This window comes from Centruroides vittatus, unplaced genomic scaffold, assembly GCF_030686945.1.
Source record: "Centruroides vittatus isolate TY-2023 unplaced genomic scaffold, ASM3068694v2 contig_2818, whole genome shotgun sequence".
NCBI classification, from domain to species: Eukaryota; Metazoa; Arthropoda; class Arachnida; order Scorpiones; family Buthidae; genus Centruroides; species Centruroides vittatus.
The window spans coordinates 509070-532765 of NW_027121792.1; the positions used below are offsets into that span (position 1 = coordinate 509070).

The following is a 23696-nucleotide window of genomic DNA, read 5'->3' on the forward strand; positions in this document are numbered from 1 at the left end:
GAGAAATAATGATATTTAACAAATATTTCGTACATACACAAAACGACTGTGTGAATGCTGACATTCACCAGAGAATCTAGGCATTTGTCAGATATCCGTCTTTCACAGTAACACATATATACAGTAAACCTGTCTATGGTGACCACCCATGGTTCCTTCAAAAAGTGGTCTTTTAGACAGGTGGTGCTGTAATACTGCATTTCCGTACGTATTTTGCGCACTTTTTAGCCATTTCCACTAAGCAAAACTCGAAGTGGGCAAAAATAAGCGAATTTTTTCAACGATAGAGCTATATTGGTATTGTATTTTATTCTTATCGGATAACTCGATTAACAGGAATCGTCATGATTTTATAAAACATTTAATACTAATATTTTAAAGATTAATACAATATTTGCATTGTCTTGATTATAATGCGCACACTTTTTTCTGATTTAATTCAACTTGGTTCTTTTCGTTTTCTCCTCAGTTATGTGTATTACGTCATCGATATACAAGCATGTCGTATCTCTCCATCACTTTGGTTTTCGTTAGTTTAATCTTATTTAACTTTAAAAATACTGTATTTTCTTAATATTTAATATTTTCTTAAGTACAACAAGAAAAATTATTAATTAATAATAAAATGATTTTATTATTTTTTCTCATAATACGATTTCATTACATTCCGTGATTGTCCAATGACAGTCGTGGAATCGAAAAAGAAAGGTTGCCTGTAAAACTGATTTTTGCATTAATTAATGTGTTTATTGTTTTTGAATATTTTCTGTGCAAAAATTACTTGGATATTATTTTTCTAAAAATAAAGTGGAAATAAGGTAGGTTGATACAGAAACTATTTATCGCACACGTACTGTATATAAGCTTCAAAATAAATAAATTAATTAATTAAATAAATTTTATCAAACAATGAGATCAGCTGATTAATTATATCGTGTACAATAATTTATACCCTTAAGGAAAATACTGTAGGTCTACGGTAAAATAAATTTCATTTTCCCACAGTTCCCTAATTGCCGTTCTGATAAACCATTTTCACTTTCTCTGATAATTTTAACACGATCTTCTAATGACAGCACTTTGCATTTCTTTCGTTTTTCGAACAAACTGAAATAAATTTCCTTTGTTGCTAGACTAATTCATTAATTAATACCTGCACCTAATTTCAAGGGTGGGAGAGTGGATTCCAACAAGAGTTTAGACTAATTCATTATATTAGGAAAGGGAAACGTTGTTCAGATGGGTTCGAACGATAGTTTAGAGCAGATATATTCGCGGAAGTGGCTGCTTATTACAGTTGTCTTATGTTGTTTAGACCCAAAAATCAATGCCCACAGTCACGTTATACAGGAGGTCGTTTAATACAGGTAACTTATGCGAAGACGCTATATATAAACTATTCCGTGCCAGGAATTTTTGCCCGTTTCAACAGGTGTCTGTTAAATGCAGGTGGTCACCTAAGCAGTTTTCACTGTATACATTTTTTCATACATCAGTCTTAGATAAAAAAAAATTTGAAAATTCTTCTGTCCAAAATATATTTTGGGTTGAAAATCTACAGTTCATATTAAGTAACATGTAAGTGTTGAGAAGTTATTGTGTAACTTTGAAGAATTGGAAGCACATGACAAACAAATGATTAATAATTGTCTTATGTTATCTAACTAAAATTTGCAATAATTCCATTTTAAATAGTTAAAATTATTAAAAATAAAAAATTTAATTAACAAAAACATTTTTATTCAAAGGTTGGGATTGACAGAGGTTACACTGTAGTCTACTGAAAGCCATTTGGGGAATTCATTAGCCCACAGGAAATTGCAACTTCACATATAAAAACAGAAAACTGATTTTTTTAATTAAACCTTTTTTGGATAAAAGTTCTCTCTTATATGCTGTAAAGCATGTTATTTGATTCTAAAAAGATTTTATTATTCCTGAAAACTTATACTGGGTATTCAAATACTGAGTCAGTCCTTAGATGCAATTCTTATGAGCACAAACAAATAATAGCAAATAAGCCAATCTGAATATCAAGAATTAGCATTTCACTCTATTGTCAAAAGTTCTAGTCACATTATAGTTATATAAAAGACCATAATATTCTGTGATCTGACTTCCTAAGTAATTTTAATATCCTAATTAATAATTAAGTTCAATCATATAATTATATACTGTTTAACAGAGGCTTTATAGATGAAAATAAGTATTTTTGAAGCATTTTTTACGAGAAATTCAAATCTTAAATCAGAATTTTGCTATTGAGAACAGTTTTTTTAGTTATAAATATATAAAAGCCTCATTTTACTTAAATTCACTGTTTGTGACAAATACAGGAAATTTTTGGTAGGAAAGTTGGCATCATCAACTCCTTAGCTTCTGTTTTAGATATTGATAGTTGTGTTATTAGTCTACATAATGTTAATTTACAAGTCACTGTCAAACTACTAAGCATTGAGTTTATAGCTTGTATTTAAGCTGATTTATCTTGTTACTGAATATATAAAGTGAGTATATATGTATTTTAATTAGTGATGTAACGAATAGTATATTCGGCCCCAACCGAATACCGAATATTGGAGCATTGCCGAATGGCTGAATATTCGGCCAAACTATTCGGCTTGATTAACGCACATATAAAAATTAGCGCACAAACCTCATTATGCAAGGATCGTGCACCGTGCTCTCTATTGGCCCGCTGTTACTACGATTTTTTCTTCCATTAGGTCTAAATTATTTAAATTAATTAATTAAATTATAATTATTAAACTTAATATGAGATGGAGCCTAACGTCTACCTCTAGTGCCAAATTGGTTTATAATTTATGTAATAGCCATAAATAGCCAGATATGATTCGGCAGTTGTTGGTAGTTCTTTTATTTGATCTTTTATTGTTGTTGTAAGTTCTTTTATTTGCAATAGATCATTTTAACTCTTTAATTAAACACTAAAATTTTGTTTTTACTACGTATTTGTAGACTGAATAGTACACTAAGGATATACTTTAGTGGTGACATAATATGGTCTAGTTTCTCCCCAGTTGTGGAACGGTTCAAATATATTATTGGGGAGTTTCTATTTGTGAAGTTTTGTGATATTTTGTTGCTATTGTTTTTGTCAATATTTTTAAAATTAACATGATTTCAAATGTTATCTTTTGTATATAATGAAAAATGCTCATTCTTTGCTTTATATATAAAATAAATTATATATTAGTTACTCATCTAGAAATAGATAAATTCTTCTTTCATTAATTAAATACGATAAGTTTCAATAAAACGTTTCGTAAATCATTTTAAAATATTGTAAAAAAATATTAAAATATAAGCGAATACGAATATAACATAATTAACTAAACAATAACATTAATGCCCAATACATTCTAACCTACACACCATCAATGCCATATCGGGCTAGATAAAGGCTATATTATTATTTAACTACGAAATAATTTAATACTAGAGTTAGATGCTATTTCTTATTAACTTTAATAATTATAGTTTAATGTTCAGCATTAATAAAAGTTACAAAAATGATTAATTTATTGTGTTTTTGTTATTTCTTACTCCTGTTTTTAGGTATTCGGTATTTGGCCGAATAGTGATTTAAATATTCGGTATTCGGCCGAATACCGGGTAATAACCGAATATTCGTTACATCACTAATTTTAATTTATGTAACAACATACAAAGCATTATTTTATTATTCTTAATAATTGTCTAATTAACAGCAATTATTTCGAATTTTCTAGAAAATGCCTCAACAAATTTTTCTGCTACATCTGTGGATAGTATACCTTTGCAAGGAATTTTTCTTTATTCCTTTTCAAGGTATAAAGAAGAATTCATCCACCACAAAAGTTTTGTTACCTATTTTGCAACTGATAACAACAACGTTGGTGGCTTAATAAAAGCTTTGAACTTCAGATATGATCCACAGGACTGGAGAAGTGGTATAAAGGGAATAGATACCTTCTATGTTATCTGATATTGTTGGAATATTACTACAGTCAGCATAAAAGACAAAAAATAATTTTGTTTATATGCAAGATTTTATTAATTTTTTTGTAGACTAAGTATTATATAATATTTTTGTGAATATTATGTCACAGATCTCATTTATAAATTATTATTATTATTATACATTAAGCAAGAGTTATTAAGTTATTTCATGAGTATTACTCAAAATAAAACTTAAAATATTAAATTTCAATATGTAACTTGTTCAGACACCATTATTTTCTAGGAATTATCACATCCACAGACTCCAAAAATACTATTCAATCAACAACTTTTTTTACCTAGATGCATTTCAGAAATTACAATATTAATTTAAGAATATTAGAGAAACCTTAAGATTCTGATTACTCAAACTATCAACTGATAAAAACTAAACGTAAATTACAAATTAGCAAAAAAAAATTTGCAACAGGTTTCATAGCCTTTTTCTCCATAAATTTTTTTTAATAGAACAGTATTACCAATAATGTTAATCAACTTGTTCTCAAATACTCAGTACTAGTTAGTAAACACTCCACAAACAAATTGGCAGCATTGGTTAGTAAACACTCAAACAAAACAAATTGGCAGCATTGTGTTACCTTATTCACACTATTTTCAATGAATTACATTTGTTGACTGTTACTGAGAATTTTGTTATTGATACCTCATTCAATTCTTGTAAGTATTTGCTTAATCCCAACAAATACTACTTAACATTAGTATTTGTTGCCATCCCTGGGTTCCTGTGTTTCCTTGTCATGTGAAAACTACTATGAAAAAGAAACTCATTATTAGAATATACAGGGTGCGGCAGAAAGAACATTCTGATTTGGAACAACAATAAAAAAAAAATACAAAGCAAGATAGAGAAAAAAATCTTTTATACATGATAAGTACACAGTATGCCATTGTCATCCATTAGGTTTTGAAGAGTACATCAGTTAAATGGCGACTGTCAATGTCGATGCAGTTTTGAAGTCTTTTTCGGAAATTTTGCATTAATCCGTGGACCATGTCCAGCGGGATCGCCTTGATTTCTTGCGTAATTGCTGCCTTGAGTTCTTGCAAATTTGTTGGTCGGTGTTGGTACACTTTTGAGATAGCCCTACAGAAAAAAATCACATGGGGTCAAATGCGAATGCGGTGGCCGACCAATATCATCCCGTAAAGAGAAAAGATGACCCAAAAACAAGTTTCTGAGAATTCCAAGTGACCGTCTAGAGGTATGTGACATGGCACCATCTTGCTGAAACCATACATCTTCTGGATCATGATCGTTGAATAAACCGTTAACTAATGGACGAAGAAAATTTTCAAGCAATTGACAATAGCGCTCTGACACTACTGTCACTGTAACATCACCCTCTTCAAAGAAATAAGGACCCCACACTCCAAAATCACCTAAGGCACACCAAACCGTAACTTTTGGACTATGGAATGTTCGCAGGTGGAGTTCTCGAGGAGTACCTAAAATTCTGTTTATTGACCATCCCCTATAAATGAAAATGGGCTTCGTCACTAAAGATCAGTACCACTGTTGGGGGAATGCTCTGCAGAATATCCTGACACAAAGTTTTACGGATTGCATAATCCCTATCATTCAACTCCTGAACGACCATTATTTTGTAGGGATGCATGTGGAGCGAGCTGTGTAAAAGTCTGCGGAGACTTTGATCAGACATGTTTAACCCCTTTCTGTCCGCAATCGAACTCAGTTCGATCGGCTTACATAGCGTTACACCGAAAATGGGTTTTTAGACCCTCGGGAGAAAAAAAAATTTTTTTTTGATTTTTCGGATGTTTTTTCAGTCCCCAAATTTTTTGAAAAATTTTTACCCGCGCGAAAAAATTTTATTGCGATTTTAATTAACCCTTAATGAGGGGCAATTAACACTTAATTGTTTTTTTATGGGATTTTTTTATGAACTTTATTCATCCTTCTAAAGTTCTAGCGCACCGATTTTACTTCGGTAAAGTTATTTAAAGCTATTTTCTGATGTAAAAAACAACATCCAATAGTTTTTTAATTTTTTTAATTAATAGATTTTTTTATAATTACGTGTAATTAAGTCGGGGGGGTCGGAAATTTCAATTAAAATCGTAATTAAAAAAAAAAATTTTGAAATATCCCTCCATCTAGTATTCACCCTACTTTTTACCCTTCTCCACCCGAGAGTTTCATGAGAATGTCCCGCGAAACACGACACCAGCTGTTCTCAAGGTCATCCAGCTGTGTAAACAATGACTCATCAGTGTCAAGTTTCGCGCTAAGGCGAGAAAAAGGAAATTGTACTTCGAAGCTTTTTCTTCAAAATTAACACATTTCTTTCGTTTTTTTTTCATTTTTATTATTTTTAATATAATTAATTATGTTTAATTACATAATTTAAAAAAAAAGTAGGAAAGAAGGGGTTAATGCAGCTGCGTGTTTGCATGCAGATCACTTAGAAGACTGCTGTATGGATGGAAGCTCTGGCAACTTCCACATCTTCTGGTCTTGTTACACTTCTAGGGCAGCCAGGACTCTTTCTTTTTAAAGCTGAACCTGTTCGGTCTAAAATTTGAAACCCAACGACGAATTGTTGGTGCAGCCGGAACCGGATCATGACGCCCAAGCTGAAAGCGTATTTAGAAGGCCCGTTGTGTCGTTATCACAGATTCACCGTTTGTAACAAACTCAACAACAAAAAAAGCACGATGCTCTCCGCTCCACGCCATGACAGTAACTACAAATGGCATGCACAGACAGATCAAAAGAGACCATGCCTACTGCTGTACCCCTATTAAGAGCGAAGCAACGCTTCTGCCAAATCAGAACATTCTTTCTGCCACATCCTGTATTTTGTAATGATGTGCAGTGACCATTATACTTATGAGAAATTTTATTTATTTGTCTAAGTAGAATCCTAATTTTATGCTTTATTCAAGTTATATTACACTCTCCTTATCCAAAATCTTCTGTCTCTGCATTAGATTTCTGATTATAGTAAAATTTAGCATAGAAAATCACTCTGTTCTAAAATTTTTCTTCTCTTTATTCTTTTCTGTTATATTCAAGTCATGTTTTAGGCAAGTTTTACTGTATTAACAGTAAAGAGGAATGATAATATAATAATGGAAAAGTTAAAAAATATATGGCGAAAGCCTGAAAAGAGACTTTATTAATGTTAAAGGTGTGGAGAATATCATCAACATGGAAATGGCTGATTTGGAGAAATTAAGAAAATAGATATCAGAATACTTAAATGGCAATAAACTTAATGTCTTTTTAATGATTTTCAAAAATTATATAGAAAGCACTACTGGAGATAAAAAACATAACCATTTGAATTTTAGAAACAGCATTCAAATACGATTAACATTTGATAGGAATTCAGAATATATTTCATGAAACTTGAACCCTGATGATGAACAAGAAGTGTCCAAAAGCACTTAGTAGAAAAACTGATTGTACTCCAAAGTAATGTGGCATTGTGATAATATAGTGTATTGATAGTTTATTTTAATCATGCAACCAATATTCAATCTTCAAAACAACAATATAAAAATAAAACCATAAATCAATTTGTAGTTAAGATAATTTATAACTATGAAAATTATTATTCATGCCAATTTTAAAACTTCAGAAGTATTATTATTTATAATTTTAAAAATGTCTTTTTATAAATAACACGCGCATTTTAATATTGTCATTTTGTTTTTTTCTCGCAATTTTTAAAAGTACATATTCAGATCTTAATTTTGGTATAAATTCATTTTGCCTAAATAATTACAGTAGAGTATCGTTTATCTGAATCAACTGGGGACTGGGATTGTTCGGATAACTGATTTTTCGGATAACTAATTATGTACGAAAAAATGTATTAACCTATCGCATATTGAAAATTTTCTCCATTGCATGTCGCTTCGTGTTGAATTTTCGTCGATTTTAAGCCTAACGAAAATTTCTATAATAATAATCGAGGCTATTGTATCGTTAAAAATTATTTCTGCATTTTGTTCAAACAAAATAGATATATTGAAAAATATAAAAACAAAAAACTATACTTTAGAAGTTAATCTAGTATCAAAAACGTTCGATTTAGCACGACACAGTCCGACTGGAAAGCTTTCAGTTAACCAATGTTTCAGTTGACCGGCTTTCGGATAAATGATGCTCTACTGTATTTAGATGTAAAATTTTTGCAATCCTAGATGTCACTTAAAATAATTTTTAAAATAATCCGTATTAACTCTAGATTCATCTCATCAACTCAACGAGTCCAATTAAAATTAACTTTTGAAACAAACTATAAATATTAAAATCGTATTTTATAAACAGTAATCTCTCTCTTAAATATTACAAACATAAAATTTAACATTTTCAGCATAAAAATAATTAAGAGCTAAAAAATTAATGAAATTGAATTTAATTATATAAATAAATGTTGTGATGAGGTTCCACTTCCAATATATATTATTTTAGAAGTAGTTTTGGCATCACTATTTTTATAGCACTGTTTTTGACAAAATATACATAGGAGTGATATTTTGCTCAAAGCAGTGCTAATTGTTACACAAAGTTTTTCATCTAATTATTTTTTAATATTTTTAAAAAATAATTTATAATTTTTTAAAAAAGCGACAGTTTTAATAATATCTAATTAATTTAGTTATAATCATAAAAACAAATCCAAAATTTAAACCTGAAATTCCAGAAAAGTAGAATATCTTATTACATATGCCATCCAAGTCATCCAATTTAATATTTAGGAATAAATTGATTTAATCTAAAATGTTTTGGAAGAAAAGATTGACACACAGCAGGATCAAATCTGCAATTCTTGCTGTCCATGTGCATTGTCAGTTACCATTAACCCAGACTTTCATCTGATCTTTACTTTCAGACCAAATTATTAAATTTAAAGTGAGAGGAGGAGCTTAACTGCCTATCTCCAGTTAAAATAACTGATATTTTATTAATTAATTGGCCATATTGTAACCTGATACTAATTAAGTAACAGCTAAATTTTTAACATTTATTAGATTTGATTTCATATTTAGAAATCAATTAATTAAACTTATAACCTGAATTTTCACAAAATGCAATAATAATCCTTAGCAGAAATTAACACAAAACAGATTAGAAAGTTATTTCAGCACAAAACTTTCATCGTTAAACTGTTTCAAATGTGGAAACTTATAACTGAACAACTTTTAGCAATAATAAAAATCATGTTAATGTTTAAAACAGCTTAAACTGCATCAAGAAATTCGATTTCTTTAATTATTTTTATTCTTTTTTTTGAATAATAAACAGAAAATATATCACCACAAAAGCACAAAGCTCTCTAATACTTACAAATGATTAAAAATAATAAAAAGAAAGCATTGTTTTGAAATAAGACAAAACTTTTTAAAATTACACTTTAAAAAAGTTATAATTTTATTAAATTTTAGAAATACTTACTCTTTCTTTTTCTATCAATAGATTCAGTATCTATTCCTGTAAAGAAATATATTAAAAGGTTTTATTTGTATTTTTTAAAATTTAATAAATGTAGAAATTAATTTATTATTATATTAATTTTAAAACATTCTTTCATAAAATGAGCAAATAAATTTTAACAGGAAAATTTATATTTATAGGCCAAAACTTTGAAATAGTTTAATATTTCCATATCTAATTTTATTTAATATTAAAAATTGTATTAGTACATATCTAAAAAAGCAACTGATCAGTAATATGTTCTAGAAAATAAGACTATTGTCATGTAATTAAATGTAATTCAAACATTTACAAATGTAATTTTATATACTGTATATATATAAAAATATAATATATAGTTTAATGAAAAGTCATCAACTTCATAAAAAAAATTTGTAGAAATTTTTTGAACAATTATCTGTATCAATTTTTTGGATTCAATAGGACAAATGCCAGTAATGATGTATCAAATTCTAAAAATACCAATTACAGTAGAGCATCGTTTATCCGAAAACTGGTCAACCAAAACGTTGGTTAACCTAAAGCTTTCCAGTCTGACTGTGTCGTGCTGAATCGAATGTTTTTGATACTAGATTAACTTCTAAAGTATAATTTTTTTGTTTTAAAATTTTTCAATATACTTATTTTGTTTGTACAAAATAAAGAAATAATTTTTAACGATACAATAGCCTCAATTATTATTATAAAAATTTTCGTTAGGCTTAAAATCGACGAAAATTCAACACGAAGCGACACGCAATGGAGAAAAATTTCAACATCGGGTAGGTTAATATATTTTTTCGTACATAATTGGTTATCCGAACAACCCCAGTCTTCAACTGATTCAGATAAAACGATGCTCTACTATATTTTGATTTTTTTGTAATAGAAATTAACCTTGATCTTTTATTGATTCCACCTCCTTTTATTTTTGCTAATACAGTTAATAACAAACAAACAACGCTAGTAAGCCAGTACTAATCCACATATTGTTTTTTTAGAAAATACTTCTTTAGTGTAAAAATTTACATCCTGAACTGTCGTATACATAACACATTGAGCTGATTTTAATGAACTGTTTTTTTAGTCAAGCTGAAAATTGATATTGACTACTTTGGAAACCTTTAGTTCTAACCATAAATATTTTTTTAAACAATTTATTAAAATTTTTAGAAAACTTCTAACTAATAATTAATAAAAAATTGATTTTATTAGATTTAATATTAAGAGAAATACAATAATATTTACCAGAACGTCTCTTTCGTGGAATGCTATCATCTCTTGATTCTCTGCCATCGTCTTTTCTTTTACGTTCACTTGATCGTTTTTTCTCTGATCTTGAATGTGAACTTGATCTTGATTTTGATGATGATTGTTTTGAAGCATCATCTTTCCCTGATCTCTTATTTTTATCTTCAGTTTTTTGTGAAGCTTTATCTTTTAGTTTTTTGTTTTTCTTGTCACCATCTTCACTCTCCTTAGCTGCATCTTCTGTTCCTCCCTCACCATCACTAGCATCACCACCTCCAGCTTCTTTTCCTTCTTCATCACTTAAGACATCATCATCATCACCTCCAACTTCATCAATATATTGTATATCATCTTCATCATCATCAATATCATCATCGTCGTCGTCATCACTATCTTCTTCTGCCATACTGTTCTCATCGTTTTCATATTCCTGCTTTTCAGTTTCTTCTAATGCTTCAGCAGAATCCAATGCAATATCCTCTCCATCTAAATAAATTGAAAAATAAATAACAACATAATCACATTATATTTATTTTTGTTAGGCAAATTATACCCAATTATCACTACCCAAAATTATACCCAATTAGAGATATATTGATTATCATCATATTTACTCGCATATAAGATGAGGATTTTATTCATTTATCACTACCCAAAATTATACCCAATTAGAGATATATTGATTATCATCATATTTACTCGCATATAAGATGAGGATTTTATTCATTTATCACAGCTTCAAATTCCTAGGTTGTCCTATACGCACAAGCAAAAGATTCTTTGCGTTTTTGCCAATAATTTTTGTGAACTGTGTATTTGCTTTTTTACCGGATGCTTACGCTCTTCTATTTAAAAATGTAAGTATTTTATCTAGGTGTTTGAATCATTCTTGTATATTGTCAGGAGTAAAGATGAATAGCAATAGGAATAGCAAAGCTTTTGAATTGAATTCCAGATTGAAATTCCAAAAATCACACGGGAGCACGATATAAGTTTTAATCCATTCCCACATGAAAACATAATTATTCAGAAATCAGAATTCGGAGAAACTCATAAGGTAGTGTTGCCACCGTCTGGTTTTTAATTCATTGTCTGGGTTAACGATTAATTTTGTCCAGGATTTTGTAAAAATTGTGAAATTATGATGAAACAAAGTACTAGCAAATATTTTTATAAATTTACTTTATTTTAAAAGACTCGAAAGACTTCACTCTCTCGCCGAAACTTAATTCGCCACCTTACGCCGATGTACATTGCAACCTGTCAACCTTTTCTCTTTTTTTGCTTCTCAGCTCTTTAAAGCTGTTATTTCATTTCTTAATTTAAGTTGTTCCTACACAAGTCCCTAATTGGTTTAGAACTGGCGTGCAAGTTATTCTTCGCATAGTAAAATAACATTGTGCATGCGTCAGGGACTTCTGTTCAAACAAACCTGACATGCCATCAGGGTCAACAATTTTGAAAAGGTGGCAACACTGCATAAGTGTAATTGACAGAGTGGATTCAACTGTTAAGAATTGGCAAAAAAAGGTTCTAAATTGTCCAGCTTTACATGAACAAATTATGTTGTCGATTTTACAGGATTTTTTGTTAAAGTTTAAAATGCCAGTAAGTTTTGCGAGACAATGTGTGCATTTACATTTATTTGATATTTTACTTGTGATTACACCAGTGGCCGAGCAGTTCTATCGTTAAAACACTGGGAGTTCGATTGCAGGTTCACGCCACGCTTGGATGAGCTGGCCACGTGGAGTTTTCTGAGTTTTCTCCACATTTGTAACACCTGAATAGAAGCCAGTTTCCCTTACAAGTCCTCTCAGAAGGCATTCCCCCTCGCATAACATCACACTCCAAAGAAGGCAACGAGGAACCACTCTGGTTGTAACTTCCCCTAGGATACACCTAGGTGCATTACTATCCACTTGCTAACCCGTGCCAGATGCTTGCCGACATCAGGATTTCTGATATGGCACGTAGACGAGATAAGACTTGTGATTAAATGAAATAAAATTAGAATTGTATTAATAAATCTAATTTTCTTTATTTTGATCTTTAAAGTTACACCTCATCCTATATGTGAGGTTGTCTTATATGTGAGTAAATACAGTATTTTTATAATAAAATTAATCTATACTTGATATCAAAAACAAAATTACACAAAACTCCACCATCGACAGTTTTCTCAGTCTTTTTAGCACATCAGGTGTTATAGTTAATAAGAGAATTAGACTAGATCTCGAACAAGTTCACATGTTAAGTGTTCTTAAATAAAAATCTTGATTAAATGTTTTTAAGTTTTTAAAATGTCCAGAGAGACTTTAGATGTCAGTGTTTGGACCAAGAACATTATAGTATAAAGGAGGATATGATGTCACAAGGCTGAAGCCAGAAAGAGGAAAACTTTCTGGAAGTCACCACTCTAGTGCTACCCTCTTTTTGAATTCACTTTGGAAGACAGAGTTTTTGACTTAGTTTTACATATTATTATGAGAAATAGCCATCTGCTGTGTTTGGAAGTGCAGTAACAAGCAAAAAAAGAATGGAGGAAGTAGAATAACATTTCACTGATTTAAACAAACATCACAAAACATTTGTAAAGCCAAACAACCACTGTTTGGCTTTAAAAATTTATTGGGTTTTGTAATGTTTATATATACAGGGTCATTATAATTAAAGTTTCATTTTGAAATGGCCATAAAAGGAAAACTATTGGACAGAATGTTATCAAACTTGGCAATAGTTTACAGGAAGTCATGGGATGAACAACCCTCGTATATCTACTTGACTGGCCTTTTACTGCATTTTAGTTTTGAGACCCCTTCTCTAAACAATCATGTGAACTATTTAATCAAGATTATTTCATCAAAATATTTACAGATCTGTTTCTATTATGCTGCAGAGGGAGGGGAAAAAAAACAGAAAAAATACACAAAAATTTACTATGACAAAAACTTGCAAAACAGATAATCTTTGTTGGTCAATAATAATGTGTTGTCTAATAATGATATACGTTCCAAGATACTAAGAGCCTTCCAAAACTGCAGCAGGTTTTTTTTCTGTGCATTTTGTGCAAAATAAAAGAAGAAATTGTTTACATGTGTCATTTCTTTAACTTTAAATTCATCACTGCATTGCAATATCATTAAAAAGAGTGGTAGAAAGTGGGGCTTCCTAGACTGTACCCATTGCTGTTTTCTAGTTTCAAGTGTTACTGCAGGAAGGATTGGGCATGTTCACTCCTTATACTATAACCTCTTTGATTTAGATAGACTGAAAAGCTATAGCAAGCACAATTTATCTGATAAACTAATTTAATGTTAAATTCAATGTTAAAATAAACAACAAAAAATAACTGAAAACTTGAACATATATGTTTTAGCATTTTTATTTAAAGCTCCTTCAGTACAAAGTTTGCTAAACAGATTGATGTTTCTGATAGATGCATATTTAGTTGTTGTTTCTAATTGGAATAACTTTAAAATTTTGTAACAATCATAGAAAAAGTTTAAAAAATGGAAAGGCCAGTTAAAGTTAAAATGAAATAGATATTAACTATATACAGTCGACTCCGCATAAGTCAACACCCCAAGGGGAAGTGGAAATGTGTCGAGTTATCCAATGTGACGACTAAAGCGAAGTTGGAAAAAAAACCACAAAACTACAATTAACAAAATACAGTAGTGCATTATACAGTAGTATAGGCTTACAATACATTGTGTCCTCCATTTACAATTACTCTGTAGATGAAAAACTGAAAAATTCACTTAGTGTTGTTTGTTTTGAGACTTAACTATCTCAACTTTCTTTTTCAACAATCACAAATGCCTTTAAAACATCATCTTCGCATTGCAAATTGTTGGCAAGTAACGTCTAAGAATTCTTAATGCCTCTGGCATGAAAAAATGCAAAATTGGATTCTGGTGTGACGTTGATGTAGATTGTATATTTTATTTTTGTTTATCTGTTGTTATTTTATACATAAAAATACATAAAATGTTAAGGCATTTTTATTAATATGTATATATATATATTAATAAATAAATCGAGTCTCACTCCTGAAAAAAAAATGAGTTCGCACCACACGTGCAGAGTGAATTCGTTGTTTCAGGAGGAGGTGACGACTTATCAGTGTGTGGGACAGCAAAAGTATGTCAACTTATCCAGTGGTGACGAGTTAAACGGTGTCAAGTAAACTGGAGTTTTTAAACATTAATGCCTACATAAGTCGGCCGGGACCACAGAAAAGTGACTACTTAACTGATGGTGTTGATTTATCCAGGTGTCGACTGTAACATTGGTAATGATAACAATATAGATAAAAAATATAACTATTCTTATCTTAATTAAACAAAGACTGAATATATATTACATCAAAAAAAGGAAAGTTGAAACAAAAATTTCAAGAACAGTACACAGTATTTCTTATCAATTGTACTTGAAATATGAAGAATCATACTAATACTCTAAAATTATTTATAATAATAATAATTAGTTAAATTAAATCTTTAAAGCAAGATATTTTTCTTTTAAACAGATTAAATAAATTGTTTTTAATTATTTCTAAAATAAAAAACTAATTTAAGTTTTAATAAAACATATGAGCCATTTTCTTTGAAAGTGGTGTATGTCCATTTTATATTATATGGAGATATTTAAGGGTTTGTATTTGAATGGTTTGAAAAATATTGGTATATGTTAATACGCTCATTTTATGCTTTTTAAACATTAAATTAATTTAAGTTTATAATGTGATCGTTTTTAAAGTATTAGTTAAAAGAAATTTATACTTTTGATGACCTCAAATGGACTTGCACCACTTTCAAAGTCAACAAAATGTGAAAATCACACATTTACAAAATATTAAATATGGGATTTCAATTGAACAAACCAATTTTTTTATGAAATTTTTATTAAATATGTAAAAAAAAACAAAATAAAAAGGCTTTATTTCAATATTTCTTCAAGTAATGCCATTTAAATTACTTTAATTACAACTTTATATCAATATGTGCCATTTTTAATTTTTATCATTATGAAGTTTTTGAAAATAGTCCTAATGCATTGGAGGAATATAAGGTAATAGATCCATCATATCATTGAATTTTTCGGATGTGATGGACCTGGCATGATGATATAAAGGTGCTAGTATTATATTTTCAAATTTTCGTGGTCTTCCACGTCTGGGGGATAAATCTAGTGTTTCAAACTCCGCATTTCCATCAAATGAAGTTTTATACAGCATTGTATATGGTTTGCTTTTTAAAATCCTTATCCAACATATCTTCAGCCAATTTACCTCTTCACCAGTAGTATTTTTTCGTCTTCTTAGAATTGCATTTTCTAGTTGTTTCGTCGAAAAACAAAATCATCTCGTTTCATTTCATGTAAAATAAACTTTTTATGTTTTCGGCATTGTTGTACGATGGTATAACAATCTGTAGGAATATACAGTAAATTTTTGCGGAAAGTGGACTTACACCACTTTCAAAGAAAACAGCTCATATATAGATTATTTTTCATTTATAAATAGAGCAAAATAGATTTTTGTGGTGGATCCTTTCTAATGAAAGAAATCCATGTCAATCTTTAAAAATTATTCAAATTGAAGAAATGCTCATGGAACCATTCTGTTTCAAGACTAAAGAGCAATTTTCACTTTTTTCTGTTAAATGTTTGTTTTTTTTTACATAAATAAATTTTATTTAGTACACGTAAATAATTTTTCTGTTTATGAGATTATTCTATCTGCAACAATATATATAAAATTAAGAATTATCTTAAAATAAATTATTAGAATTTTTAATACAATAATTCTTGTGATTGCAGCAATGGTTGCATTATATTACAGTATAATTTGAAAACCTAATCACATGTAAGACATACTCAGAACATCAAATTGAAAATTATCTAATGTTATATTTAGATTTAAAAAAAATTATTTAAAACAAATTTTTTCAATTTCATATTAGATTATTTACTACAAATTTTAATAAGATTAAACTAACCTCTATCTTCATCAAGAATTACAACATCATCATCACTTTTTTCAGTTTTTTCATTCATTTTTGAAGTCTGCAATTAAAAAGTTTTCATCAGTCAGCATTTAAAACAGTGTTTAAATAAATGACTTTTTTAAAACATACTTAATTAAAATGTTTATACTGTATATCACAATACAATATATCTATGTACTGACAATTATATTCAATTTTTATAAGACCATTTTAAAATTTTAATAACTATAAAATATTTTTAAAATAAAATTATAACATACTAGCAGACCCAGCCACGCATTGTTGTGGCTCAAAATGTATCTATTATAAATGTATAACACTTCCCTGCAAAGGGGAATTTCAAAAATCCCTTCTTAGTGTACATTCTCTTGACACCCTATAAAAACGCAACAAACCACACCTAAAATAGTTTAATAAAAGCCAAGTTCTTCACGATAAGCCTTAATCCTATCCCTCTCCCCGTGGGGAATATCGAAAAATCCCTTTTTAGTGTATATTCCGTTGATGTACCCTATTAAAACGCAATCAAAAACGCATGTAAAATAGTATAAATAGAAGCAGAGTTCTTCACAGTAAGCCTTAAATCCTGTCGATCTCCCATTAGTGGGGGCAATTTCGACATGTGTATTATATAAAAACACGTGCGTATTTGAAAGAAACGTTGTGTCAAAATTTCAAAGGAATCAGTAGGAACAAATGAACATTATATTTTTATTTATATAGATAGATAGATGATCTGCTTTAATTCATCCTCACAGAAAAGCAAACTTAGGCTGTCGTACTCACGGAATTAGTGCCATCTGTTGGACATAAAAGCCTTAATCCTAGATGATATCTTTAATTTATATGAATGTTTAATGGAATAATATACAGCCTATGTCCACCCTGAAGGTCCATTCTAAATATTGGTAAAAAAATTTTTGAAATTGGATGAGTAGTTTCAGAGATTACCTGCTACATCCAAACTTACTTACCTCTTTATAATATTAGTATAGATAAAAACTTTTAATTTTATACTTTCAAAATTTTAAAACAGATCACAATAATTCATAAATGAACTGTGTAATCTTTTTTTTAATTATTACCAAATCAGAATAACAAACTTAATAAACAGTTGATCTCACCCCCCTCGCTCAAATAATAATTAATTCTTACACAAACTTTTTGGAATTTCTCCTTAATCTGAAAAAAAAAAACAGGTCTGAAATGTAAAAATTCTCCAGTCAAGCATGATGGAATATTTTTTTTATGAGAAAGTAGATTGAAAAATTGAGAAGAGCTTCAAGTTGAGCTTGACGTTGTGATGCTGTTTCTGCAGCCCTTGACAAAGCCATTCTTACTTGATGTTGCTCAAGTCAGACTTCACGGCCTTCAGGGGTCTCGGTTGTTCTTATTCTTTTAGATCTACAAGTTACCTGACCAATTTTACTCTTATGTAAAATTATTTACATAATTTTACATAATTTTACATAAGAGTAAAATTGAGAGTACATTGAAAATATTAGAGTTACCTGACCAATTTTACAAAATTGGTCAGGTAACTCTAATATCTTGTACTACAGGGATGAACAATAAAGTACAAATTTATAAATGAAATAAGTAATCTTTGATATTGCAAGTGCTTCATGTAGTAACTGCAGAACAAGACTAAAACTACAAAATTGAATCCCCAAGATTCAGACTGAGAAAGGAGATTCCTCATGATGAAGAGCTGGCTACAAGTCCAAATATCTGTTAAACAGTAGATTGTTAAGTGAGAAATAGCTGTGTAACAGCAATCCATACAGCCTATTGTTGAGAATGGAAGAGAGCTCCACTATGTACTTTTCCTAGATATCCACATCTTAATTCACCATGGACAAATGATAACTAAGGTTTTCTAAAAGGACACACAGCTTGATCTATATTCTGACAACATAATCTGTTTGTATATAAAGTAGCTATGTGATGTTTAGAACTCTAATTTGACTACCCTATACACATTGTTCCACCCATGCTGTTACAAAAAAAAATTGGCATATATCAAGAAGTTAGCTAAACAGCACAGTTACCCTGAAAATCTGGTTGAACAGCTGGTCCTGCATCAACACCAACACATGGATTGATTACTACCTGAAATTGGATCTAATGTAGCAGTCTCATAACTTGTGTTCTGTATATCAGGAAATTGCCAAATGCTACAGCCTTAAAATCACATTTGAGAGAAACACTACAATCTTCTCACTTCTCACAAACAACAAGGACCTCACAGAGAAAACACCTCTCAGGTGTCTGTATTATCCTGATCAACAATAACAACCTCACCAGCATAGTACTTGCCACTTATACACTAAATAATATGAAAGTAAACCTAGACTAAGCAAGACTCCTGGACCAAAAGCAGATCTACATCAATTGAAACATCTAGAAAGAATTCAGATCTACAGGGCCTTTAGAAGAGCAACAGGAATTAACTTCAAGGAAATTGATTCAATCTTTATGCCTTGAGACAGCTGTTTGTGATAAATTAATTGCTGGTCCATACCAGACATTTTTAGACATTTTCCTAATTTTAAAAACATTCTGGCAATTCTAAATGTTTAATTTAACTTTACTGTTCTATTCTGACTAATTCAAACTAAGATGTCCAATTACATATGGATGGAAGCATTAGTTTACAGTAAAATTTCTACATTTTGCTGGATTTAGTGTTAGTTAATATTACTTTTGAATACCTATCCAGTTTTTTGAAAATTATTTTTGCTACATGTAAAAATGTGTGACCTTTTCTTGTTAGCCTAATTTTTATAGAACAAAAAAGTTCTGTATCAAATTAATTTGTGAGCTTCTGGTATGTATCAATGCAAATTTCCTGTCTTTTTTATATCTGCTCGGTAAAATAAAATTGCCCAACTTTGTTCATTTTGCATCTTAAAGATTCATGTTGATTTACATATTTTCCATGCCAGATATTTAGCACCCTAAGCACAAAAACACAGGTATACACAATTATCCCATTGAGGTAGGGTAAATGTACTGTACATTTTTTTAACATTTTTTAAAATTATCTCTACTAATAAGCCTGGTAGAGATAGTTACAGATGTATATATGATTAGCATTAGTAAGATAGCAAAGCCACTAAAGATGAAATAATCAGCTGTGCTTTCTTAAGTTGCAAAAAATTGTAAACAATGGAAAATCAACTCCAACATTTACAATTACCCCACTTAACCTTGAAGCTCAACTTACATCTAGTAAAACTCAGACAAAAAGAGAATAAAAGCAATTTTTCGCACAATTCCTGGGAAGAATAAATCAACACACTAAAAACCTTTTTTTGTGTCCCAGTATGAACAGCTTTAGATAAAAACTAATGTTTTCGACGAAAAACTTGGTCTTCATCATGCTATTGACTAGTATAAAATTCAAAACTGGAATTCAAACATGTTTAAAACTAGATCTCACTGGAATCTGTGGTCTCTGAGAGGCCACAGATTCCAGCGAGATCTAGTATACATTGGATCCACGAAGCGCTCACTAAGCAAAAGAATACAGGAACATGGGTATGATATCTCCAACCAAAGGCATACCACTGTCCTAGCTGCCTATGCCACTGACCCCGAAATACAAGCAAACCTCCATAGGGTCAAATTGGTAAAAATGTCAGATCTGGTTCAAGACCTTTGCAACCTGGAAGCATTGGAAATATATAAAGCTGGCCTGGCCGACAACTGTATTAATGCAACAGATGCCGCCAATATTTCATATGCATGGAGGTGGTGCTACAAGAAAAAAGTGTGAACAACACTAGCATGTTGCTAATGTTTCTACATCAGCAAATACATCATATTATTCATTTGTGGGGATGTAACAATATTTTTATCACTTCAGTAGCATGTAAGGCAAAAATTATTTTTCAATTTTTAAATAATTTGGAATTTAAAATAATTTTAAACATGTTCGAATCCCAGTTTCGAATTTTGTACTGGTCAATAGCATGACGAAGACCAAGTTTTTGTCAAAAACGTTAGTTTTTATCTAAAGCTGTTCGTACTGGGACACAAAAAAAGGTTTTTAGTGTTGAGAATAAAATCAAAAAATTATCTGTAGATCAAATCAGAGACATAAATGCTATTTTCTACTAAAAGCTATCAGTTGATACTGCTAAAGTTATCTCTTAATCTTTAAATAGCTTTATGTAAAGTACTTTCTTTTAATTAGAAAACCATGCCACTGCACACTGAGTCAGTAAAAGTTTCTCCACTCAGCTTTATTCTATGCCAGGGGGGCCAACCTGCGGCTCTTTGAAGGATTATTTGCGGCTCTCGATAAATGTAGCCAAGTTACCTTCGTTTTTTTTCCTGATATTTTGCTACTGCGCATAGTCGCGTGGAAGCTTGTTAGAAGCCGGCACTTTTTGGAATTTTTTTCTGAGTAAACTCGGCGCGCAATAAAAACGTTATTTATTGCATTTTTCGCAGTTCGAAAAAATTGGAGAACTTAAATTTTTTGAAAAATTTCAGAAAAAATGCCACCAAAAAACCACCAGAGGGCTTCTCACAGAAGCCAGGCAATCATAGAAGGGTTAAATTACTGACAACAAATATGAAAGACTAAGTGCAACGTTGTAACAAATTTCATTTCCGGCCAAGTTAAGAATGATATGACTCATCGAAAACTGCGCGAACGAACATAAACAGTGGTGTAATCGTCCGTAATCGATTGACTCCAGACCGATTTTGAATTTGTAAACTTTCATTGCAAAAGACAGTTGACATTGTGCTCTGGAGGAAACAATTTGTATCACTCTTGCTACGGATATAATTTGTAATCTGGAATTTTTAGTAAGTTAACTAAATTTGTTTCGTAGTATGCAACACGTGTTGTTATTGTTTTAATAACATGAATCTTGTATTTTCTAAATTTATTTATTTATTTCCAGTTCTTTTAAAAGTATGACAACAGAGAACGAAAATAAAAAAAGAAAATACGAGCAAGAAAATAGAAGTTTTAATAATGAGTGGGAAGAGAATTTCTTTTTTATTGACAATAACGGAAAAGCATTATGTGTTATTTGTAATTCTACGGTCAAAAATTATAAAGCTAGCAATTTACGTCGACATTATGAAACCAATCATCCTCAGTTTTCTAATCAGTATCCACCAAATTCCAAATTAAGATCAGATAAACTTGCTTCTTTAAAATCAAATTTAAATAAACAACAGTCAGTTTTGATGACCTGTAGCAATCAAGCTAATAATGTGGCTGAAGCCAGTTTTGTTATTGCCTGGAATATTGCTCGTGCAAAACGCCCGTATGGAGAGGGGGAGTTTATTAAAAAAACTTGGAAGATGTACTTAAAGTTTTAGATCCAAATAATGCAGCATTGCACAAAGTTGTTTCGCAAATTCCCATCTCGAGACACACAACCGAACGACACATAACTGCAATTAATACATCTGAATATAATTTAAAAAATGATTTGAAGAACTGTATTACATTCAGCTTAGCCCTTGACGAATTGACAGATATCACAGATCTTCCGCAATTGGCAGTTTTCATACGTTTTGTTTCACCCAACTTCGTTGTTAAAGAATTATTATTAGATTCAGTAGCACTTCAAGAGTCAACCCGTGGTGTCAATATTGAAAATGAATTAGATTCCATAATGAAAACTTTTGATGTGCCTCTTAATAAACTTGTAAGAATTGCAACTGATGGAGCTCCAGCAATGCTGGGTAAAAAAATCGGTCTTATTGGGCTTTTAAGAGATGATTCTCAAATTCCACAATTCATACCAATTCACTGCATAATTCACCGAAAACATCTCGTTACAAAATATTTAAAATATCCTGATGTTATGAAAACAGTGTTACACATTGTGAATTACATTCGCACCAATGCAAAAAATCATCGACAATTCAAAAATTTCCTTGAAGAATTAAAGGACGAAAGAACTTCCAAATGACATTAATTTCTTTTGCATTGTTAGATGGTTGTCTAGCTACAACGTATTAAATCGTTTTGTAGATTTGTTTGATCCGATAACTGCATTTCTAAAAGAAAAGGAAATAACCTATTCAGAATTAGACTATGACGAGTGGTTACAAGACTTAATGTTTTTGACTGATGTCATGGAACATTTGCAAACACTCAATTTAAAATTGCAGGGGAAAGATAAAATAATATCTGACCTCTCACAGTGTACATTTAGTTTTCAAACTAAATTACAACTTTTTCAAAAAGACATTAAAAATAAAACTTTTTGTCATTTTCCTCAAATTAAAAAAATTTGTTCCAATATTAAACAAGAAAAACTCAACGAGTATATAAAAAAGCAAGAAGGAATACTGACGGAATTCCAAAATAGATTTCAAGACTTGAAAAATTTTAAATCATCTCTCGATTTTTTTCTGAATCCATTTGAAATTAACATAATTCAAAATGAGTTTTCCATTTCCAATATAATCATGGCCCAAAAAGCATCTGGAGAATTAGAATTAATAGAGATGCAAGATCAAGCTCTACAATTAAAATATAAGTCGACGTCGATTACTGAATTTTGGAAATTTGTACCAGAATCAAAGTATCCTGAATTAAAAAAGGCTGCTCGTCGAATTATTTCAATATTCGGAACAACGTACTTATGTGAATCATTTTATTCCACTTTAAAATTCATGAAATCCAAACACCGATCAGTATTAACTAACCAGCATCTCAAAGAATTATTGAGAAGTGCTGTCACCAATTATTCACCAAATTTTAAAGAATTATCAAGAGAAGTAAAATAAATGTGTTTAATTTTTAATATTTAAAATTCAATACACATATTTTGTACTTTTATTTATATGTTTTCAATAAATATAATTTCTGTAAGAGTATTTTTTAATACCTTTTTTGCATGCCTTTTAAATACGTATTTAATTGTGGCTTGCGAAAAATTTCAAATTTTGAAAAATGGCTCGGACTATCAAGGAGCTTG

General features: G+C 30.2%; 1 protein-coding gene across 2 annotated transcripts in view; it reads right to left on the reverse strand.

Annotated features, from left to right (window-relative positions):
• The window catches only part of LOC136972136 (nucleolin-like), an 82343-nt gene that overhangs the window by 52647 nt on the left and 6000 nt on the right, over positions 1-23696 (reverse strand). For both annotated transcript variants that reach the window (XM_067266687.1, XM_067266688.1), the window contains exons 2-4: positions 16726-16792; positions 10718-11206; positions 9452-9487 (exon numbers count right to left, since the gene is read on the reverse strand). In XM_067266687.1, coding sequence (XP_067122788.1) covers positions 9452-9487; positions 10718-11206; positions 16726-16792 — 592 coding nt within the window. The remainder of the gene's footprint in view (positions 1-9451; positions 9488-10717; positions 11207-16725; positions 16793-23696) is intronic.